We start from the raw sequence: 20,638 nt of genomic DNA, 5'->3' as shown, positions 1-20,638 counted from the left end.
AGGACCCAGTGTACCTGGGGGAGGAGAATAAGATGGGACTGAGGGTGAAGGAGGGGGCAATTTCCTAGACTAACACTGGCTGAGAGTTACCCGAAGTAAAAATAAAAGCTGGAGGACAAAAACAGCACTTAGCCACCGTGGCCTGAACACTTGTCCCTATTCCAGAACTTATAACTGCATTCAGTATTACATTTTCCCATAATATACTTTCAGCTGACAAACACTGGTTATTAAAAATTCCTGAGCAATTCAACCCACATTTTACTAACCTAAAAAGATTTCACTATTCCTATAACATAGACTAGAAGACTTTTTCTGAGTTGACTTTCTTTATTCATTTCTTCAAAAAAAAACGTTGTTACTGTATTGAGGATACAATGAGGAGGAAAACTGTCCTCATGAAGCCTATAATCTCGCAGAGAAGGCAGCCAAGTAAAATGACAATCACAAAGCAGGTGACAAGTACTTTAAGAAAATAACTCGTCTCCATATTGTGGTATTGAGATAGAAAAAGATAAAGCGAAAGTTTCATCACACTCCTTTATGACCAAACATCGTTTTCTTTGTTAGCACGACTAGCTGCCTCTCTGAGTTAGGATGTCAGCTGGCAGAAATGTTATTTTGGCTGAAGTAATCTCAACGTTTCCCCGGCATAGCAGCAGAAGAAAAGGGATCTTCTTGCTTGGAGCGCTCAGTTTCAAAGCTGGAAGAACTCATGGATGTAACATTGCAGTCGTTGGAAATCAGCACCTTCAGAGCACAAAAAGCAACTGATCACTTCACATGAAATCGGCAGCTCCTATCAGTGGCTGGGTCTATAAAGAATAAAAAAAGGAGGAAGCGAGGAGATTAGCAATGTCTTGATTCCCACACCATTTAATCCCTTGTGCCACCCATACTTCCCACTCAGTCATCAGTTTCACTTATTTTTCTCAGATTGATGTTTTGAACTTCTATCATGATCCCACAAACTATATGACCTCTCAGATGTCACCTTGGCTGTGGACATCCTTTTCTCTGTCCATAGTGACATGGCATACTACTCGTCTTTCAGAATCTGCAGTAGGTGAAAAGGTTTGGGTGATACCCTTTTCTCAGGCAGAGAATAACAACATTTTCTTTTACTTGCCGCTCCAGCCTTGATCATATATTTCAGGTTATTTAGGTTTTGAGTGATGGCAGTGGTTGCTGAATTACAAAGCTCATCAGAATTCTGAACTCTGCTTCTCACCTTGCTTTTAAAAAATTTTCCTGTCGCTTATAAAAATCTTAGTTGCTGTTGTTAAGTAGCAACTGTGTTAACACTGAGTTAAAGAGACATCTAAAATAACTGCTCTGGATTCTTTTGCTGTCCCTTCTGCAGGAGGCACAGATGTGGTGCACTCAGGTGATCGAAGAGGCAATGGGTTCCATTGTAATTGCTGTGGGCCCAGCTGGGCTGACATTTTAATTTCTGTCTCTTTTGTGGCTCCCATTATCCTGGGGGCCAAGGTAAGAACGTGTCTGGAATCACAATTTGTGGAAGGTTAGTGAAATTCTGGAACAGGGCCAGGACCATTCAGTGCTTGGGATGGATTTCTTGGAGTCTCTCCAAATGTATGGGTTGTCCATTAGTGCCACGTGGCCAGACCTGAGTTTAGAATAGAGAGTTAAGACAAAATTACGCTTACTGCAGCCTGGTTGTACAATGGAAAAGAACAGAACGGAGATGAGTGGTCTGGAGAGAGTTGCTTCAGTGCTTTAGAAAGCTAGCTCCACAGAGGAATGCTCCCTGGGTGTATAAAGGGTTTAGGGTGCTTAGAAAGCAGTTCTTAAATAAATATAAAAGATGAATTACAGGGAAAGTAATGGCTAAGACTGAAAAGGCTCTGGTTTGGGGAAAATGTTCTGTCTCCCAAAAAGAAGGTAGTTCTATGTAATGAATAAAAGCATGGCATTCTGGTTCAGCCTGGGTGGGTGTCCCAGCTTCACCAGTTATCAGCTGTAAGACTTTGAGAAAGTTAACTTCTCAGAAAAGCAGCAGTCTTGTGAAGTTACAGTTAAATGAGGTAAGACATATAAAGTGTTTCAGCATAATGCCTGACACATAGAAAGTGTTATTTCAAGCCTTATAAGGAGACAATCTAAAATGTTATAATCCAGTGGCTTGTAAGGTTTTGGGGTCTCAAACTACCTTGGGAATTTGATGAAAACTATGGATCCTTGTTCCTCAGGGGAAAAAATGCACATATATAAAATTTGTATGCACGGTTTTAGGGAACTCAGATATACAAGGAAGTACAACCCTACACTTCAGGTTAAGATTTTTTGTTCTAGGGCTACACTCATTCCCAAAAGAGAGACTAAAGACGTCAGTTTTATTTGTTTTTTATATTTTTTGATGATTTATAATTGTGTAGTCTCAACTTTTTAGAATTGGAGGGAATTTTATCTAGTCTGAAGCCCCCTTGACCCCTGCTTTTTAGGAATAATAATATTAAGGTCCTAGGAAAACTTGGTGTTTCAGATAAACAGTAAATTCTTTATCAATTTCACATTTCTATAATTAAAAAGCTTAATTTTCTCTTTATCAGCTACCCTTCATGTTCAAGATGCTCCTTAAAATTTAATATATTTCTACTCCATTCTTAGTCCTGTTCTCTGAAATACATTTACAGCCCTCAGAAGCTCACGTTCATTCAAAGCCCATGGTATTTACAATGATCTTTTTTTCCCCTTGTGTATATTAATTAGCATATTAAAATCGACTCTGCTATACCTGTTTGATATTGTGCTATTTGGTGGAGAAGAGCCTTGCTGAAATGCGGTACTAAAGTAACAATTCCATCGGGCGGGAATTCAAATTAACAGACTTATCGGGCACCTACAATGGGACAGGCTCCGTTCTGTGCACCTGGTTTACATGAATGAAAAGAAATCAGACAGAGATGTGTGCCCTCAGGGAGCCTACAGTCTACAATGCACATGATCTTTGCTTTTGGAAGGATTTGGCTGGGGTTGAGATTCTGTTCGTGGGCAGGACCAGAGCTAACCTGAAAGGTTATTATCTACATGAATGTCACCCACGCCTCCATCACTGTTCCTCAAGGATACTTACCTTCATTTGTTTCAACAATAGCTGACTCAGCACGAGCAGCACAAAACACAGAATGGCCAAAGCGTGCCTGGGCAAAATCCCACCATACCTTCCCCCTGGCCAGAGCATGAACTACATCAAGCAGCAAATAGGCCATGCTTAGGTAAGTCATCTCTAGGCTTTCCACTGCAAAAATAGTTTAAGCTCTTCTCCTTTGCTTCCTGGAAACTTTGGGTGACTTTTGAGGGGAATGTGAACAAGAGAGCAAAGGTACTGGGGTTGGCAGTTTGCTCTAGTGAGAAGGGAGCAGAAAGTAGGGCTGATGATATGGGAAAGAGTCAGATGAAATAAAAGGGATGGGAGATTGGAACATGAAAAGTTGGAAGTAGGTCAGATAAGTGACATGCCAAAGGCAAGAGACATTAAAAGGCTCTGAAAAATCATGTGATCTTGTTGAATCTGCTTCTGGAGAAGCAGAGGTGACACAAAGCTGGTGTAGCTAACATGTCACTGGGATCCGTGGGCTCTGAGGAAGTCACCTAATCTCACTCTGAAATAGGGTAGAATGATGTCAATGAAGCCCCGAAGATAAAGAGCAGATAGAACCAAGCTGAGGGGGCGCGGAGCTGGCAGGTGGAGCTAGAGCCGCTCTTCACCCCCAGGTCGTTGTCCTGTCTTGGGGCTCAGATGGCTGGTCTTCACTCTGAAGATACTTTGGGCAGCTCCAGGGCTACAGAAATTAGGCCACCGACACACCCAAGCATCTGCCTTCCCTTTGCTTTTTCCACCTAGAAAAATCTTACCGCTCCTTGTTACCCTCCACATCTAGAACCTTATCCTCGTCTGGCTAAATCTACTCCTTAGTTCTTTGAAAAAGGGGAGAAAATCTTATTGATGTTCTCAGGAGGATCCAACTCAGACTTTGCTTCAGGCCCTTTTTACCTGAGATGTCACTGCACAAGCAACTAAGAACTATAGTGAAAAAGCAAAAATTATGTTCATGACATCTGAGGAAGGCGAAATCAACCTAAATGAGTTACATCATTTGTTCAAGAGAACAAAATCATTGTCTTATGACGTGGTAATGCGGTGACTTCTTTCTCGTGCACTCAGAATCTTCAAGCCGCATTATTTTTGTCAGATGAATCGCTTATCTCTTCTTCCAGTGAATGCTATGATAGACAACAGTATAAATATCCTGTGTCCTGGGCCCTTGGTTTTGTAAACAATCATGAAATAAATAAGGCATTTTCCCTGATGACCAGGGCAGACTCATAAATAGGTTTCTATAAACAGAGGGCAATTGTAAAAGGCAAAGAGGAAAGAATCCATGGCTTGGTCCATGCTTTATATATCCTGCCCATTACACCTCCCAGAAGACCCTCTCAGCCCAGACCTATATTTAAAAAAAAAAAAAAAGACCTATTTATAGTATGGTTAAGTTCTTCTAGAGTCATACAGAATACATGAGGTATATTATCTTTTGTGATTTTGTCCATCTCCCTAAAGATAGTTACCTCCTGTAGAGTAAAACTGAGAATCATCAGCTATTAGCTAGTAGGCAAAGCTCTTGATGGCAAGAGCCAACGCACTCTATCTTAGGACTCCAGCTCTTAAATGGGTTAATATGTCCCGTTCATTAACTGGCAAACTGCAGTTCTTCAGTTAAAAGCTTAAGGAATGGGACTTCCCTGGTGGTGCAGTGATTAAGAATCCTCCTGCCAGTGCAGGTGACATGGATTCGATCCCTGGACCGGGAAGATCCCACATGCCATGGAGCAACTAAGCACGTGCGCCACAACTACTGAGCCCACGCGCTGCAACTACTGAAGCCTGTGCACCTAGAGCCTGTGCTCCACAAGAGAAGCCACTGCAATTAGGAAGAGACCCACACACCGGAACGAAGAATAGCCCCTGCTCGACACAACTGGAGAAAGCCCGTGTGCAGCAATGAAGACCCAACAAAGCCAAAAATAAATAAATAATTAATTAAAAAAAAAAAAACCAAGGAATGATTATGACTCACTATCTCTAGCTTAGCAAAAAAGAATTTGTTGGGAATTCCCTGGCAGTCCAGTGGTTAGGACTCCACTGCGCTTCCAAAAGCAGGGGGCTCCAGTTCAATCCCTGGTCGAGGAACTACGAAGAACTAAGATCCTGCAAGCTGTGAGGCACGGCCAAAAAAAAAAAAGAATTTGTTGAGAGCAGGACACATAAAGGCATATATCCATGCGTGTGGACGCATACACTCACCTAATACGCGTGAGAGCCCAAGTCCCAGAGAAGATGGTCCTTCTTCATCTTCATCTAGAGAGAGGTTACAATGGGGGTTACATTGTGGTCATTTAATTTCTCCAGACACTTAGGTTCTTCATTTTCCCACAGGCTCTCTGACACAGAATTCTCTATCTTGTAATGTGATTGAACAGACTAACTAAAAGAAGACCAAAATGTACTTTGTGAACACAAGTGCAATAAAGATGCTTTGATGATCAACCTTGCATGTTATCAAGTAATTGAGGCCCTTTTAAATCAAAACAAACAGTGGTAAATGGCATCAGGGAACCCAAAATATTAAAATTCAAGTAAATTTCAATTGCTACTGAACAAATATATTATTGTTGTATGAAAAATTTAAAAAATAATAATAACTAACATTTATTGAGTGCTCATAATAGGAGGAACACTGTTCTATGCACTTTACAGAATTTTTTTCATTTAATCCTCAAAAAACCCTACAAAGTAAGTACTAAAAAATGAAATTTGAAGAGTTTTTGAACAGCAACTTGATTATACAATACCGAGATAGAAAAAATTTCACCTGTACAGAGTTCTTAGGTAATACATTTCAGGTCACAGCTGAAGTTCCACTTGTGTAATATATTTCCATTTGTTTCCATTCCTCAGCATTCCAATTCCCCATAGACATGTGACTCTCTAGATGTTCATGTCTTCTTGAAGAAACAGAAAATGAAAAGCGACAGGCCTTGAGTATACAGAAATAACTGTAGAGTTATTGCATCAACAGCAAGTCCAACACGACCACAACCCTTCTAGTATGGCCCAGGGAGAAGCACCACTTCCTTTAATTTCCCATCCACAAAGTTTCCAAAGTTGTGGCAAAAACAATCCTCACTGGTCAGGTGAAGTACCTCCTTTATTTTCCAAGGTCTTAGCAAATCCTAAGAACTATTTTACCTACAAGATAGAGAATGGGTTCAAGGGTGGCTGAGCTCAGAATAAGCCCAATATAAATGAGAGAGAGAGAGAGAAGGAGAAGGGGAAAGGGAAGAAGAAGAAGGAGAAGGAGAAGAAGGAGAAGAAGGAGGAGAAGGAGGAGAAGAAGAAGAAGAAAGAAGAAGAAGAAGAGGGAGGAGGAGGAGGAGAAGGAGAAGGAGAAGAAGAAGAAGAAGAAGGAGGAGGAGGAGGGAGGAGGAGGAGGAGGAGGGAGGAGGAGAAGGAGTAGGAGACAGAGAAGGAGGAGAAGAAGGAGAAGAATGAGAAGGAGAAGGAGAAGAAGGAGAAGGAGGAGAAGGAGAAGAAGGAAAAGAAGTAGAAGAAGGAGAATAAGAAGAAGAAGGAGAAGGAGGAGAAGGAGAAGAAGGAGAAGAAGGAGAAGAAGAAGAAGAAGGAGAGGGAGGAGGAGGAAGGGGGAAGGGAGGGCGGAAGAAGGAGAAAGAGGGAAAGAGGGAAGGGGAGAGGGAAGGAAGGGAGGAAGGAGGGGAGAGAGAGACTTAGAAAGGGAAGGAAAAGCAGCGGCTCCTGCAGAGACAAGGCATGTGAGGCACAGGAATGGAAACCAAGAATATTCCAGATCTATTCTGGTTAGCTGAGTTGAGCTCCTCCAAGGCTAGTGATTGGCCCTATGGAAACAGATCACTTGTTGAGGCACATTCCTCACCTGGCAAGTTGAGTCAAATTAAAGCATTTATACCTGTTCATATTTATATGCCTGGTCCCCTTTGTATTTCATAAAGACCACCACAGTGATCTTTAACCTGCCAACTGACACAAAGCTGCCCTTATTCACTTTATCTTTTTCTTGACTAACTACTTAGTTCTTGGAAACATTCAAGGACATTTAACTTTGACTTCTGTTTTTACTTTTTAAAAAAATCTTTTTGGTTCAAAAACTCTAGAAAATCATTAAACTGGGCCAGCAGGCATGAGATCTGAATGAAGGATAAAGAGTGGAAAGGGAGAAAGCCTTTTGTCTCTCAAAGTTTTCTTCACAGGCAGTTGCTCACATAGACACATTAGAATCACTTTGACATTAAACTTGGAGAGAAGCAGTTCGGCTAATAGATTACTGATCTCCATTCTCCAACTGGGAACACAAAATGTTCTAAAAAGTTTTGAGAGCAGCCTTTCTTAATGAAACGTATGCTTAATGAAACGTAAAAATTTTCTATGTGCAAAAATCAAAATGTGGTTTTCTGGCTCAGCGCATTCCAGTTCTTTCTTTTGAATGTCTGACTTTTCACATCCATTTACTAATGAGAACTAAGAGTAATACTTCATATTTGTAAGTGCTTGACATGTAAGGGAAGGAAGATGGTTTTAGTCTCTTTTGATGGAAAGAAACAGGTGCACTCAAGTTACTTCACAAAATTAGTGGTGGAAGGAGATTCAGATAGGGGAACGGGCGGTTACAGGGATACATGGCAGGGACCAGAACTGGAAACACCCAGGATCGAAGGCACTTCTAAATACAAGTGTCTTAGTGTCTTCGCCTTCTTCCTGTGCATTGTCTCTATGCTTCTTTTCCAACCAGCTTCCTCAGCCTTTACTCTCTATCTGTTCTGCCCCTTCATAGTTTTAGCGTCCATATGGTTCATGGCATCCTCTCACAATCTGACTTTGCTGCCAGCTGGCCTGGTGCCTTAGTTTCCAATTGCTGAATTTCCCAGAACGGCAACTGATCGGCCCAAATCATCATTTTAAGTTAGTCCATCCAGATGGCTGGCCAGGTCACAGAATGTCTGTCTTCCAGCAAGCATCTACCCCTTGGTCCACTCATCTGAGACAAGGGGCAAACACACAGTATAGAGCACCACTGTGTAGAATGAGGCCACAAGCAGAAAGGTTTCCTTAGAGGAGAATCTGGATGGGACAGGTTGAGATAAATATCTCTAGTTCGCTGGCAGATTATGTGGAAACCAGTTCATTCACCTTCTTTCTTAGAGGAGCTAATCTCAACCAATCACAATGGACCCGGATCATCCTTGATACAGCATGTAAGAGGAGCATTGACAACTTCTTTCCTCTCCCCTCTCCCTCAACTTTATCTCCATTACATCCATCACTTTACCTTCATGACTAACCAAGTGCCTAGGAATCATCAGACTTATATATCAAAACATTTGGCATTTCAACTTAAAGTGTCAACAAAAGAATTTTTCACATCCCAGGATCATTTAGTTTTATTTTAGAGTAACATGCCAGTGGGCAATAAAATATTAGAATAGGGAATAATGAGTATTTCTTTTCCTACTCCCATAACATTGATCTCAGTAGGAATCCGACTACTGGAGGTGCCCACACTGTATTTGGTGGATGTTGGGAGATCTAAGTCAGTGGACCTCACAGTTTGGTAACCTATCACAGAGAATTAGTTCAAAGAATATTTACAATATTCTGAATGTACAATGCCAAGGCAAGACTGAATAATACTATAAACACTGGCATCGAGCAAATCTGGGTTCAAATCTCAAATGTCTTGTAATAACTGTGACTTTGACCAAACTTTTAATCCCTATAAATCATTTGAAAAATGGAGATAATAATAACCATTTCATAGGCATCTTATAAATATTAGGTAAGATAATGTATATAGGATATTGCAAAATGACTGGTACATAGTTAGCTTTCAGTAAGTGATAGTGGTTGCTTTTATCACTATATCTATTATGATTATAGTATCATTACCATGGATGTTGTGGGGATTAGAGAAAATAGGTTAGAGATATGAGGATTACCTTCAAATACTTTAGAGTCTTAAGAGAGATAAAATAGATGTACCTCTTAGAAATGGTGCCTACATTTAACTTGCACATGCACGGATGGAACTCATCATGGTGGTGGCCTGAGTGAGAACGGTCAAGTGTGAAATAATGATGTTAAATGATATTCTTTAATCTGGAAAAAGAAGTTAAATAGGGATAGTGCCTCTTAGAAAAAGAAAGGAGGATGGCTTCCAGCATAAAAGTTTGTCTACTGTACTGTAAGAAGTCAGGATTCATAGGAGTTTTATAACTGGAACAGGAACTATATTAAAAGGAGAATTGAAACAACAAGATGAGAGTTGCAGATGGAAAGGACCTACTGGCTGGAATATGGGGGAGTCACTGTCAGAAACAGTGGACACCCCGCCACTTGGGTTTCCATTTTACTTCCTCAGGGAGGCCTGGACCAGGTTAGATTCCCCTGCTCTATGTTCCCTTCCTGTGTTTTCCCTACTATAATACTCATTACATATTGGCATTACTTGTTTGAAGTCCATCTTCTCTGCTAGATTATCTGTTCTGTAAGACCCTGACTCTCATGTTTATCACTTTATCTCCATGGCTAGCCAAGAGCCTGGCACGTGGTAAGTACTCCACAGACATACGTTGAGGAAATTAATGTGTGACTGCAGGAATGAATTGAGTAATGAACATGGAATTAAAAGGTGATCTCATTATATACTCTTCTGTATTGTTCTGTAGTATTTGTAAGGGTTAATCCTATCCTCCTGTTGACATTGTAAATTGCATGGAGACACAGCAAGAATTCTGTATCATGTGTCTCCATCACTACCACTAAGGCATCCAGTTACAGGCATAAATGCTCAAAGGAGCTTTCTGAGTTCTTTGCTAATAATTCTCTTACCCTCTATTCTCCATTTTCTATTTATCTTCTACACCAATGCAGAGATTATACCCCAGTCTCACTATTAGATTATAAACTTATCTTTTGTTATTTTTTGTCGCCAGGACTTACTACTTGCTGAGGGTCCAATAAATAAATGAGCAAATAAAAAACTATCTGTACAGCATGTATTTCACAGCATACTCTTCCAAAGTTGCAGCCTTCCAGAATCTTACAAGATGCTATTGTGATTCCAAGCTTGCAGCTCATGTGGGAATGCCAACATTTTATCTTTGAAATTGCTGTGTTTGTTACATTTATATAATTGTTGAAAGTTGCTTCTTGAGAACAAGGCAAATTTTACCTTTGCATGAAAATCATTTTACAGTTTTAAGACAACTTGGGAACTTTATTTGGTAAAAATATGTGTACTCACTTTCCAGTTAACAAACTCTAATACATCCAACCATTTCATCTAACAAGGTTTTTCAAGCACCTCCTCTTAGGTTCCAAGTACTTGAAATACTCAGATGAATAAGACTCATCCCTGAAGATGCTCCAAGTCTGTATGTAATTGTCACTTTCAGAAGGTCTGAAAGTGGAAGTATAGACTGTTTCCTTCTAAAGGTCCCTTCAATCCCACCTTGGTTCTACATGTTGATTTCCTGCAAATCCTTCACAATAGAATACTATGTCATCTAAGATACCCGAGTCTAAAAATTATAACTCTTCTGTGCTCTTAATTGGATCGTACTCCCAAACTCCTTCACTCTCATGTGGATTTTTGTTTATTCACCCACTTTCTTTTCTAACACCCAGACAGCCAGCATATTTCACAATGATCTTTCCTTAAAATATATAAAATTATTTCTCTATCTCAGTTTCCTTACATCTGAAAGAAGGATACTGAGAACTGGGGAGAGTGAATTTAGATTATCAAGGAGACGAGCAGACTCACAGAAGAAATAAGGGAACAAAGGAATACCAAGGCAACTTTGGGGATTTTTGAGACTAGAGCTCCTTTTACTTTCTCCCTGCTTACTTGCAGAAATTCTCCTACTTCTCCTATCTTACTAATCCTGCTTGCACTAGATTCTCATGGAAATCCTAAGACAAAACAAATTCACAGAATTTTAGAGCTTGGAAAGGTCTTTGCAATTCTCAGACACGGATTAACCACAAATTTAATAAAATTTAAAATTTAGTGTCCATCACTAGCACTGGCCCCTTCCAAGGCCCTTGGAGAGGCCAGAGCAATGTGTTCACGTGGTCATATTCTTAATTAAATTTCAAAGGCAAGCTATTTTAACCATTATTGGTAAAGACCACAGTCTCTTTTCACTCAAGTTACCTCTTTCAAACTCTCCTTCATGCTGGAAGAATTGGGAAGCCATGTGTATTTTTGTTATTCTGGCTAAGGGAAAGTTAAGATGCAGACACCTTTAGCTTGGGTTTGGTGGGTTAGAGAGAGAGAGCAAGATCACAGTCATTTCAGTGTGTGGTTGCTGTTTTGAGTTGTCCCAACGTAAGAAGGGGTTCTAGGAATATTTCTATCGCCCACCGGGCCAATTCACATGCATCAGATCACAAAGATGTAGGTTGGAGGACGTTTCATGATGCCTAACTATCCTAGGGCACTAGACTAGAGAAAAAAATTGAATTACCTTTCTATTTTCTCCATAGAAGATAACATTTCAAAAATTGTTGTCATATGAAGAGGAAATCAAAATATACTGCCCAAAATATGTAGGGAAAAAAGTAATACAGGGTTGTGTCAGGTAGTTAATTAATAGAGATTTGTTATTTATTTGGATTTTGTGATGTTTATAGTATTTTCAACTTTTTAAAGTTTATTGATTCTATTGATGATTTTAAATAAGTATTTGCTTTCATAAATAATTTTGCATCCATAGTTTTATATTCTTTTATTAAGTAAGGTCCCCACATTATATAAGCTTCAATTTTCCTACAATCTGGATTTGGCCCTGACCCTACTTAATCACCCTTCCACATTTAATAGATAAGAGAACTGAGACCCAAAATCACATCGTTTACAGCACTACTGAACTAAACCCTGGATCCTCTGACTTTCTGTCCATTGCTATTTCTACTACCCTACATTACCTTTTGAGAAGTACCTTGAAAATCAAAGATCTTCACAGAAAAAAAAGAAACAAATAAAAAAGATCTCCTGACCACTGTATATAATAATAGTAAATATTTATATAGCATTTCTTATATGCGAGGCATTGTTTTACAGTGCTTTACATATAGCTCATTTAATCTTCAAAACAACTCTATGACTAAGCTAATATCAATATCCTCTTTTCAGATGACAAAAATCAAGACATAGAACAGTTAAGTAACTAGACCAAGGTCACACAGTATGTAGAGAACATAACATCCTTTGTATTGTGGCAGCTAGCAGCAAACATTTTCTGAGGGCTTGCAATGTTCTAGTCACTTTGCTGAACACTACAGTGCATTAATCTCATTCAATCTTCACAATCACTCTTTGAGGAGGTAGCATTATTACTCGGTCTTACAGATGAGGAAACTGAAGCCTAAAGACGGTAAGTAACTTGCCCAAGGCCATATATCTAGTAAGGGGCAAAGTCAGTGCTCAAATCCATACCTGACTAGGAAGAAACACTCTCATGGTCCTTCTACTGTTGCCACATTCCCCTTGGTCCCTTTCTCCTAAAGCTACAATTAGAATGGGGATGTGGGCAGACTTAGAATAAGGAGTGGGGTGAAGAGTGTAAAGGACATAATAGTCCCTTCTTAGACAACTGTCCTTCCCATTTTGTACACACACATGCACACACACACACACACACACACACACACACACACACACGTGTCAGGGTACCTAGCTATCCATCATGATATTCCTTTTTAAATATATTTTTTTATTGAAGTATAGTTGATTTACATATCATGATAATCTTTACATCTGACCCCTTTCCTCAACGTTTGCTATAGCCAAGAGATGACGTTTCTTTTCAATTCATATTCTATAATAAAGTTAAGAGGGACAGTCAGCAGATCAGTAATTTAGGTATTTAGGTGCTGGAGAAAGTTTATAGAGGTGGCGAATCCTTACAAGGATCAAGAAGATAATGTAAATAAAGTGGCAAAATAGAACCCCAAAGAGTGACAGAGATGTTGGTAAACTAGAAAGTGCATGTCCAAACCCAAAGAGCAGGTACTGGGTTCCAGTAGATGGTTGCCATGTGGCAGTATGAGTCCAGTGTGATCAGATCTGACAAATTTTCAGGAGACGCCAGAAATCTAGAGTTGGGGGTGGGGGGCAAAATATCCTAAATTATAAATATTTAAAGTAATTCAATGTTTAAAAAGCACTGTGCTGGCTAACATCTTGCAGGCCAAACAAATAGCAACAAACCCACGTCTGAGGGCCTCGCTCGCCTTTGCAGTCTGCTTTACATGGGGTTAAATGCAGGAAACTCTGAAATAGGAAGTTAGAGGAGAAAGCCGACAAAAATTTGGATGTTGGTGGAATATTTGTTCTTTGAAAAATGAGCTTTAGTAAGAATAATTTTCTCAGTGGAGGTGGGCGATGGAGGGGGTGGGACGGGAATGGGCACTCAAGCAGTGGCCTTTTTGGATCAGATCCTCATAATTTCTCCTTTGGAGTAGTATTGGTCTTGGACCGCAGGAATCTAATTAACAGCTCAAAGGGAGCAATCAATTTATAATTGTGTGAAGTACAAATTCCTTTGTGCACAAAACAAATTACAATATTTGCAAATTTGTAAATAATGCAGTACTTTCCCTGAAATCCAAAGGCTTTGGGTGCTCCCAGGGGAAAGAAAAAGAAGTCTGAGGAGGCAAAACGTTAGAAAATGACCTATTGTCTCAAGAAATGGAATTTAAAAAATATCTTTAGTAATTGATTTTTTTCAATCGAATCCTTATTTAGGAACTATAAAGGGGCCTGTTCTTAGGTCAGTAGAATGAGAATATCTAGAGAAATAAACAGTTTCAAGTCCAAAAGTCACAGCACGTTACTAACAGGGTATCTTCTTTTGAAAGCACCGAGCATAAAAATGTGCCTCAGCCCTCCCTCCCTACACCCTTGGTTTGTGGTAGGAAGTTTCATTTTATAAAAGAGATAGCAAGTCCCAGTTATGATCATTATGTACAATGTCAGAGAAGGAATTGGTGACAGATAAGGACACGAATCCAATCTCTCTGCTTTGCCAAATAGTTGTTTTGAGCCATTCAATTCACAAATATGTACTGGGATCCTTTTATAAGTTCCTGTAGCTGTTATTAGAGATTCAAAAGAGATGTTCTAGAAGAACTTATGGTGTACTGAGGAAAGTCAGAGTGAAAACTCCTTATTTTCTCCAAGATTTTTTAAGCACTTCTCTTCAAGTTGGTTGAGCTAGGAGTTGGGAGTGGATAAGTGAATGGAGTCCATCCCTGCCCTTCAGGGGTTCACCAGTCTAATGAGAACATAGAATTTGAACCAATCATTTCAGTATTGAGCTTGATGCTAAGGAAGAGCTACAGGAAAGCACTTTGGATGCTTTGGCAAGTGCTTATTTCTACCGGGAGATCTTTCAAAGAGAAAGAGATGGAGGGCATTCGAAGTAGAGTTAAGTGGACTATTGACTGGCCTTCTATAGGAGGATGACAGATCAGATTTGTGCTTTCAAATGATTCTCTCCCCTGTGCTCTTATTCACTGTGAGTTGGTTGCAAATTGGTTAAACCTTTCCACAAAATCTTTTAGCAAATTGCATCAAAAGCCTTAAAACATATTCATATCCTTTAGGTTAGAAATTCCATATCTAGGAATAAAAGATGCTGCCAGAAACTTATATATGAGGAAGCTTATCAGAGCATTATTATTTATAATCATGAGAAGCTGGAAACAACCTACATGTTCCATAGTGGAGTAATGGTTAAATAATTTACGGTACATCCAAGCCATGTGATTTTATGCACAACTAGGAAAAAAAAGTCACATTGAAAAAAAATAGTTCAAAACAAGCAAAAACTATTTTTAAATGATGTGAAATGTTTCGTGAAGTGTCATTCTCATTTTGTAATTAAAAAATTAAGGAGTAGTGCTCCACATTGGTTGTTAATTTTCACCCAGATCTTACTTTCCTAAAGTTCTTTCTTGTTTTAGATCAACCAGACAACAAAAGGGGCGGAGTTTTTCCTTGCTCTGTACAAAGTTCAAAGAATGGGCTTTTGTTTCCTTCCCTCTTAACTAACAATGTGATCCAGGATTTGCAAGTCACTTATTCTCTAAGTTACAGTCTCCTTCTGGTATCCAGGCTAGCTGGGAAAGAAAGGGAGGTCAGGTGAGGAATGGAAGAGAAAGGAAGTGTCCGGAAGTTGAACATTACCGTGAGAGGGGAGAAGAAGGATGATGGGACTGAGGGTGTGAGAACCAGAAGAAAGAGTGGTCATTGTGTATTGAGAATGAGTTACTGGATTGGAGATTTCAGGGGTGGGACACAGACACATATACCGTGGTTCAATAGAAGAAATGTTACAGTGCAGTACATGGTTGACTGCCAAATAAATGACAGTATAGACAATGTTACAACAGTTTGGAGGATTTGGTGGAGAGGGCCATCATTTGGTCACATACATGTATATGACCATGGATCAATGAAGAGATTCCTCTAAAACCTCCTTTTAGCAATTTTTGTTAGACGGTATAACTGTATAGGGCTGGCCTCTCTTGGCCTCCCTCTTGAGAGATTTAGTTATGGAAGAACTTAAAGGACTGCACTGTGAAAGAATTTTAGCTATTAAATAGAAGGAAAGGATATAAAAAGTATATGATAGAAAATAATTTGAAGTTAAAATACTGTTTGAGAAAACTCAGTCTCTGCACAAAAATTCACTTCATCCTTCAATTTCTCCTTTCCTTTAAAATGTATTCACATAAAATCTGCTTTACAAGCCAGGAACATAATTCAAGATATTTACCATTAAATGGGGACACCTATGTGTTTCAGTTCTTAGGACAACTGAGACTTCCTTTCTCCCTGGATTTCTTGGTTCTCTGCGTTGAAGTGTACGTAGTAATTTCTCCCTTTGCTGAATCTTCTTGCTTTTACAGTTTCTTCTAACTGCATGTTATACACCTTCCCCATGCCATTGCTATTCTAGGCTCTATAAATCTGCACAGCACCAAGAGAACTTTAGCTATCACTAGTTAAATGGATCAACACATTTACCCAACCACATAACTTAGACCCTTTGGGGGTTTTCCAGTCTATTTTAATCTATTTAAACCTGACACTGGCAGATTTCCATTTCCTTTGTTCCTTGTGTAGACTTGGTTTATGCCTGTTGGTCTCTAAAAGGGACAGAGAGGAGGCAGCTGTCGAAAAATGAGGAGATTGGCAGTTTTAACCACACAATTTGGTCTAATAGCTTTGATATGCTAAACTTGCTAGCTCCTCCAAGTGTACCTTTCTGATTTTGCATCACAACACTACACTGAATCCCTAAGGAAACCAGGGTAGTTTTTTAAAAAGAAAGGGAAGAAAAGAAAGAAATGCAAACCAGTGAAACCGTTCTTTTAAACCATCTCCACAGATTCATTCTGCCAACTGCAGGCCTTCACAAATCCTCGTACACCAGAGACCTTTAAAAAAAAGAGAAGCAGAGAATACCGATCGTGTTCTCAACAGCGAAAACAGGTGATGTCATAACGCACAGTCCTATGTGGTCCCGGCCAAGGCCGGGTGGGGAGCTGGGGCGTCAGTGCGCACGGAGCTCCGCGCCAGTGGGCAGAGCAAGTTATCTCCGGGGTCCGGAGGACACCGGTGAGGACCGGGCACCAATCAGGTTCTCGCTCGGAGCCTGCCTTTGTTCTCACTGGGGAGCAGGTTTCGGGGCGTCTCGCGTCGTCGGGAACCAGCATTCGACTAGCATGCGCGCTGCTAGCTCCTCGGGAGACCTCGCTCCCCCACTCGCCTGTCCCCCACACCCTGCCAGCCTGAGCTTTCCCCAATTACATCTGCCTTCTCTCCCCAGAGCGTGAACGCCAAAATCCTAAATCCATTTTTAGCTTCGGAAGAGGCAGGTCCAGCCCAACAGTTTTAAATGGCAATTTGTTCTCTGAACCTTCGCTCCCAGGCAGAGCTCCATGCTCTGCGTTTATCTAACGAGCTACCTCAGAAGGACTTTTGGGTGGAAGACAACCCTGTCTCTTTGGCCTTTTCGTGTTGGACAAATAAAGGAATTTTCGTTGCTGAGAGACTGCGAGAAGGGGCTTTAGATGGAGGAGGAAACCACTCACCCACAGGTTTTGTGTCTTTTCTTCCCTCTAACTCGATTATTGGTGCAAATATACTTAAACATCTATCCCCTACCCGCTGCCGAAGCCTCAGGTAACTGGTCTTTTGCAAAACAGGGCTCACGATAAATGATGCATAAAGTTCTTTGAGATCCTTGGATGCAAAGTGCTACGTGATTGCAGTCTTCTTTACAGCTAAGATTTTGGTTAAGAGAAAGCCTAACCACTGCCCTGACGGTAAGGACGTTTTAGCTCCCCCCACCCCCATCCTCTTTCTCAAGAAATCAGGAAATATTTAGCTCAGTCTTAGACCCACTAGTGAGCTCTAGCTCCCAGTTATTTATCTCATTCCCTCACCATTTCTGCAGAGACCTAGAGCAGGGGCTGTGCCTTGTCTTAGGGGAGGGGCTGGACTTCACGGGGTTATTTGCATATGACACACCCTCTTCCTCCTATTGGTGGAGCAGCACACTGTATTCCCACCCACCCCACTACCTAACTAACCCGCCATCTCCCTTCAGTTCGGAGCCTCGGAGACAAACTTAACTTGCCCAGAGATTCAAGGCGTCTTCGGCCTCTCTGATTGGCCGGTGCAGCTCCCAGCCGGGCTCTAGTTGCTCATTGGCTGTGGGCTAGCGCCCGGGGGGCGTGGCTGGAGCGGTCCGATTGGCGGGAGGGGGCGGTGCCCGAGCGTGGAGGTGGTGAAGGTGGTGGGGAGGCGGGGGCGGGGCCGCACTGAGGCGCTGCTGCTGCGGCGGCGGCGGCGGCGGCGGCGGCGGCGGCGGCGGCGGCGGCGGCGGCGGCGGCGGTAGCGGCAGCAGCGCGGCGGTGGCGGCTGCTCGTCCTAGCCTGGCGGGGGCGGGGGTCTGGAGGATGGGGGCGGGTGGAACAACGGGCCGGTGAGGAGCAGCCGCCACCGTCTCCGCCGTCGCTTCGGTAGCCGCCGCGGTGGTCGCTTCGGGCAGCCGTTCGCTCTCGGGGCGTCGCCTCCCATCCCGACATCCCGCCCGGAGGACGCTGAGGCTGAAGCGCGGCCGGCGGCTGGGGGACGGTCCGGCCCCTCAGCTGCGCGGGCGGCCGCAGTGACAGCCCGGCCCCAGCCCGCCGCCCGCCTTCGCCCTCGCCCTCGCCCTCGGTGCCCGCAGCCACGATGAACCGGGGCAGCAGCAGCCCGTCGGCCGCCGCCAACTACCTGCTCTGTACCAACTGCCGGAAAGTACTGCGGAAGGTACGGGCTCGGCCTGGGGTCCGGCCCGAAAAGGGCGCTTCCTGCCGGCCGCGGCTCGGGCTGCTCGGCCCCGGGGCGCACTCTTGGAGCAAGGCTCAAAGGGATCCCGGGGCACCTTCCCTACGCCGAGACCCAAAAAGGGGGCATGGGTTGAGAGTGGAGGGTTTAGCCTGCTGCTGCTTTTGATGTCTGCCGGGACAGACGCTAGTCCCCAGGGGTTGGGGATTTGGGGCCGCGGGGGGGGCGGGGGGACCTGTGGTCTGTTCCTCCGTTCACCTCCTTACCTTGCCACCCCCGGCCTGCTCCCAGGGCGGAGGGAGGGACGGACCTGTTCGATCCTTCTCCCAGTGCTCTTGATGGAGGTCGGTGTGAAATCAGAACTGCTTGGTCTGGTCCAGAGGAGCCTGGCTCCCTCTTTGCTGTGCCTAACTCTTGCGGGTGTTGTTTTTGTTTATTCGGTTGCTTCTGCCTTCCTTGCACGCTTTCCCCGAACACTCCCTTTTTACATTCTTTGGATGGTCGTCTTGTGGCTGCAGTTCGATCCTGAAAGGAACTGGTAAAGCAGCTTGAACTTTATGCCCATGGGAAATGCTATTCGACGTTACAGTTTCTCAAGCTGGGGTTGGGGGAGGTGGAGACTGAGGTGGACATGAGTTATCCCTTTTTAGCACTTACTCATCCTCAGCCCCCCGGTGTTGCTCCAGAAAAATCAGACGCACAATCAGCTTATTGCTTCCCAGAGTGACTGATAGAAAGTTTACTCCAGTATTGTTTAGCTTACTTGGCTTAGTCGCTCCGTTAAGGGGGGTGGGGTGAGGGGGCTGTGAAAAGATGTCGTTTTAGACCGAGAAAAGCTTTTAATCAGACTTTAACAGCCGCCACTGGGTAATATTATAATCAGTTTATTCTTCTCGAGACTCTATTTTTACATTTCATTAAGTGGAAACAGTAGTTGAGGTGCTTCTGTTTGTCCAGTACAAATGAATTAAAATTGCTGAGCTGTGCAAATGCGTCGGGACTGAAAGACTAAGATGAATACTGCACCGTTTTTAGTCAATTTCTCTAAATACAGTTCAATTGGGATTGTTCTTTATATATTAAAAAAAGAAAGAAAGAAAGAAAGAAAGCATGTAAGTAAGCAAGCTCAAATATTTGCGCTCTTTGTCCAAAAACTGTTTTTCTTCCTCTGTGGGTCAGGCCAAGTGCCAATCAAAGTTGTTTTTCAAGCCTCTTTTCCCTGCAGTAGGGCTGCTGCTTCCCCCCCCCCGCCCCCCCCATTTTATTTGAGAGCACGAAGAAAGCAAAGGGGTTGCATATTTGAAGTTAATCAAACAGTGAAATATGCCTTAAATTGTGTTTATCGGATATGTTTTTCTTGAAACAGATTTTTATTAAATGTGCATGTTGAGTATGTGCAGTTATTTTTTTCCATAAACTCTGGGATCAAATTACAGTTGATACTTGCTCAGCTCATTGTAGGGCAGCTCGTGAGAAATGTAATGGATCAGAAGCGCAGAGCAGCTTAGTTGAATGTTAACTCTTTCACTTCTGGGCCAGATGGCATCTGAACTTAGCTTTTTAAAAAATGATGATGATGATGATTTTCCAACTTTAAAAGTGATGTTATGTCTTTAACATGAAAAAAAAAGTGTTGTTGAGACATGTTTGATTAAACTAAAGCCTGGTTTAAAAAAAACAGCTAATTTTTTTTTTTAACTGAATAAGGGGAAAATGAACTGTATTGACTTGGACTTTTTTTAATGGCTCTGGCAATTTGGTGGACTAATTAAATTTTTGGAGGTAGTATTAAGTTTCAAAATCTATTTTTCTTTCGAGAGAACCATGGCTGTGGATCCATGACCCTTTGCTAGCTTTCAAGACATCTTTATATCTTTCTCTTAGCTTTTAAGAAACTATTTCTATTTACCTAGAAGGAACATCCTCATTTCTAGCTATTATTAAAAGACAGAGGTAGTATATGGAAAATGGATAGTCACCATTTTCATATCTTATAATTGCTATGCACACCTCTGCTAATTCCCAGTTTTCAGTAACTCCAAGGTATTTAATATTGATTCATGCAGTAGCATGAAATAACTTTAGATGGAAATGGGATTGTTTGAGCCAGTTATGGCATGACTTGGCAGACATTTGTAGCTTTTTAAGAGTGCCTTAAGTGCTCTTAA

At 41.9% G+C, this 20,638-nt stretch overlaps 1 protein-coding gene and 1 long non-coding RNA gene across 8 annotated transcripts in view; one reads left to right on the top strand and one right to left on the bottom strand.

The window, feature by feature from the left end:
• Nucleotides 1-310: 310 nt before the first annotated feature.
• LOC137230758 (uncharacterized) lies at nucleotides 311-19,117 on the bottom strand. 5 transcript variants are annotated; one of them, XR_010946244.1, is made up of 5 exons: nucleotides 18,737-19,117; nucleotides 16,489-16,570; nucleotides 5,898-6,027; nucleotides 5,330-5,383; nucleotides 311-815 (listed from the first exon to the last, which is right to left on the bottom strand). It is a non-coding gene; the product is annotated as an uncharacterized lncRNA (long non-coding RNA). The 5 variants fall into 5 exon arrangements; XR_010946242.1 differs by having other exon boundaries at nucleotides 5,898-6,030; nucleotides 18,737-19,115; XR_010946245.1 differs by lacking the exon at nucleotides 18,737-19,117 and adding an exon at nucleotides 17,776-17,919 and having other exon boundaries at nucleotides 5,898-6,030.
• The window catches only part of SESN3 (sestrin 3), a 76,515-nt gene continuing 73,977 nt past the window's right edge, over nucleotides 18,101-20,638 (top strand). Inside the window, exon 1 of one of the 3 annotated variants that reach the window (XM_067750755.1) lies at nucleotides 18,101-18,452. In XM_067750755.1, coding sequence (XP_067606856.1) covers nucleotides 18,375-18,452 — 78 coding nt within the window. In that variant the 5' untranslated portion in view covers nucleotides 18,101-18,374. The remainder of the gene's footprint in view (nucleotides 18,453-20,638) is intronic. The other 2 variants (XM_067750753.1, XM_067750754.1) reach the window with 2 other exon arrangements.

This window comes from Pseudorca crassidens, chromosome 9, assembly GCF_039906515.1.
Source record: "Pseudorca crassidens isolate mPseCra1 chromosome 9, mPseCra1.hap1, whole genome shotgun sequence".
NCBI classification, from domain to species: domain Eukaryota; kingdom Metazoa; phylum Chordata; class Mammalia; order Artiodactyla; family Delphinidae; genus Pseudorca; species Pseudorca crassidens.
The sequence above is the reverse complement of the archived record's forward strand: the minus strand, read 5'-3'. Positions and strand labels throughout refer to the sequence as shown.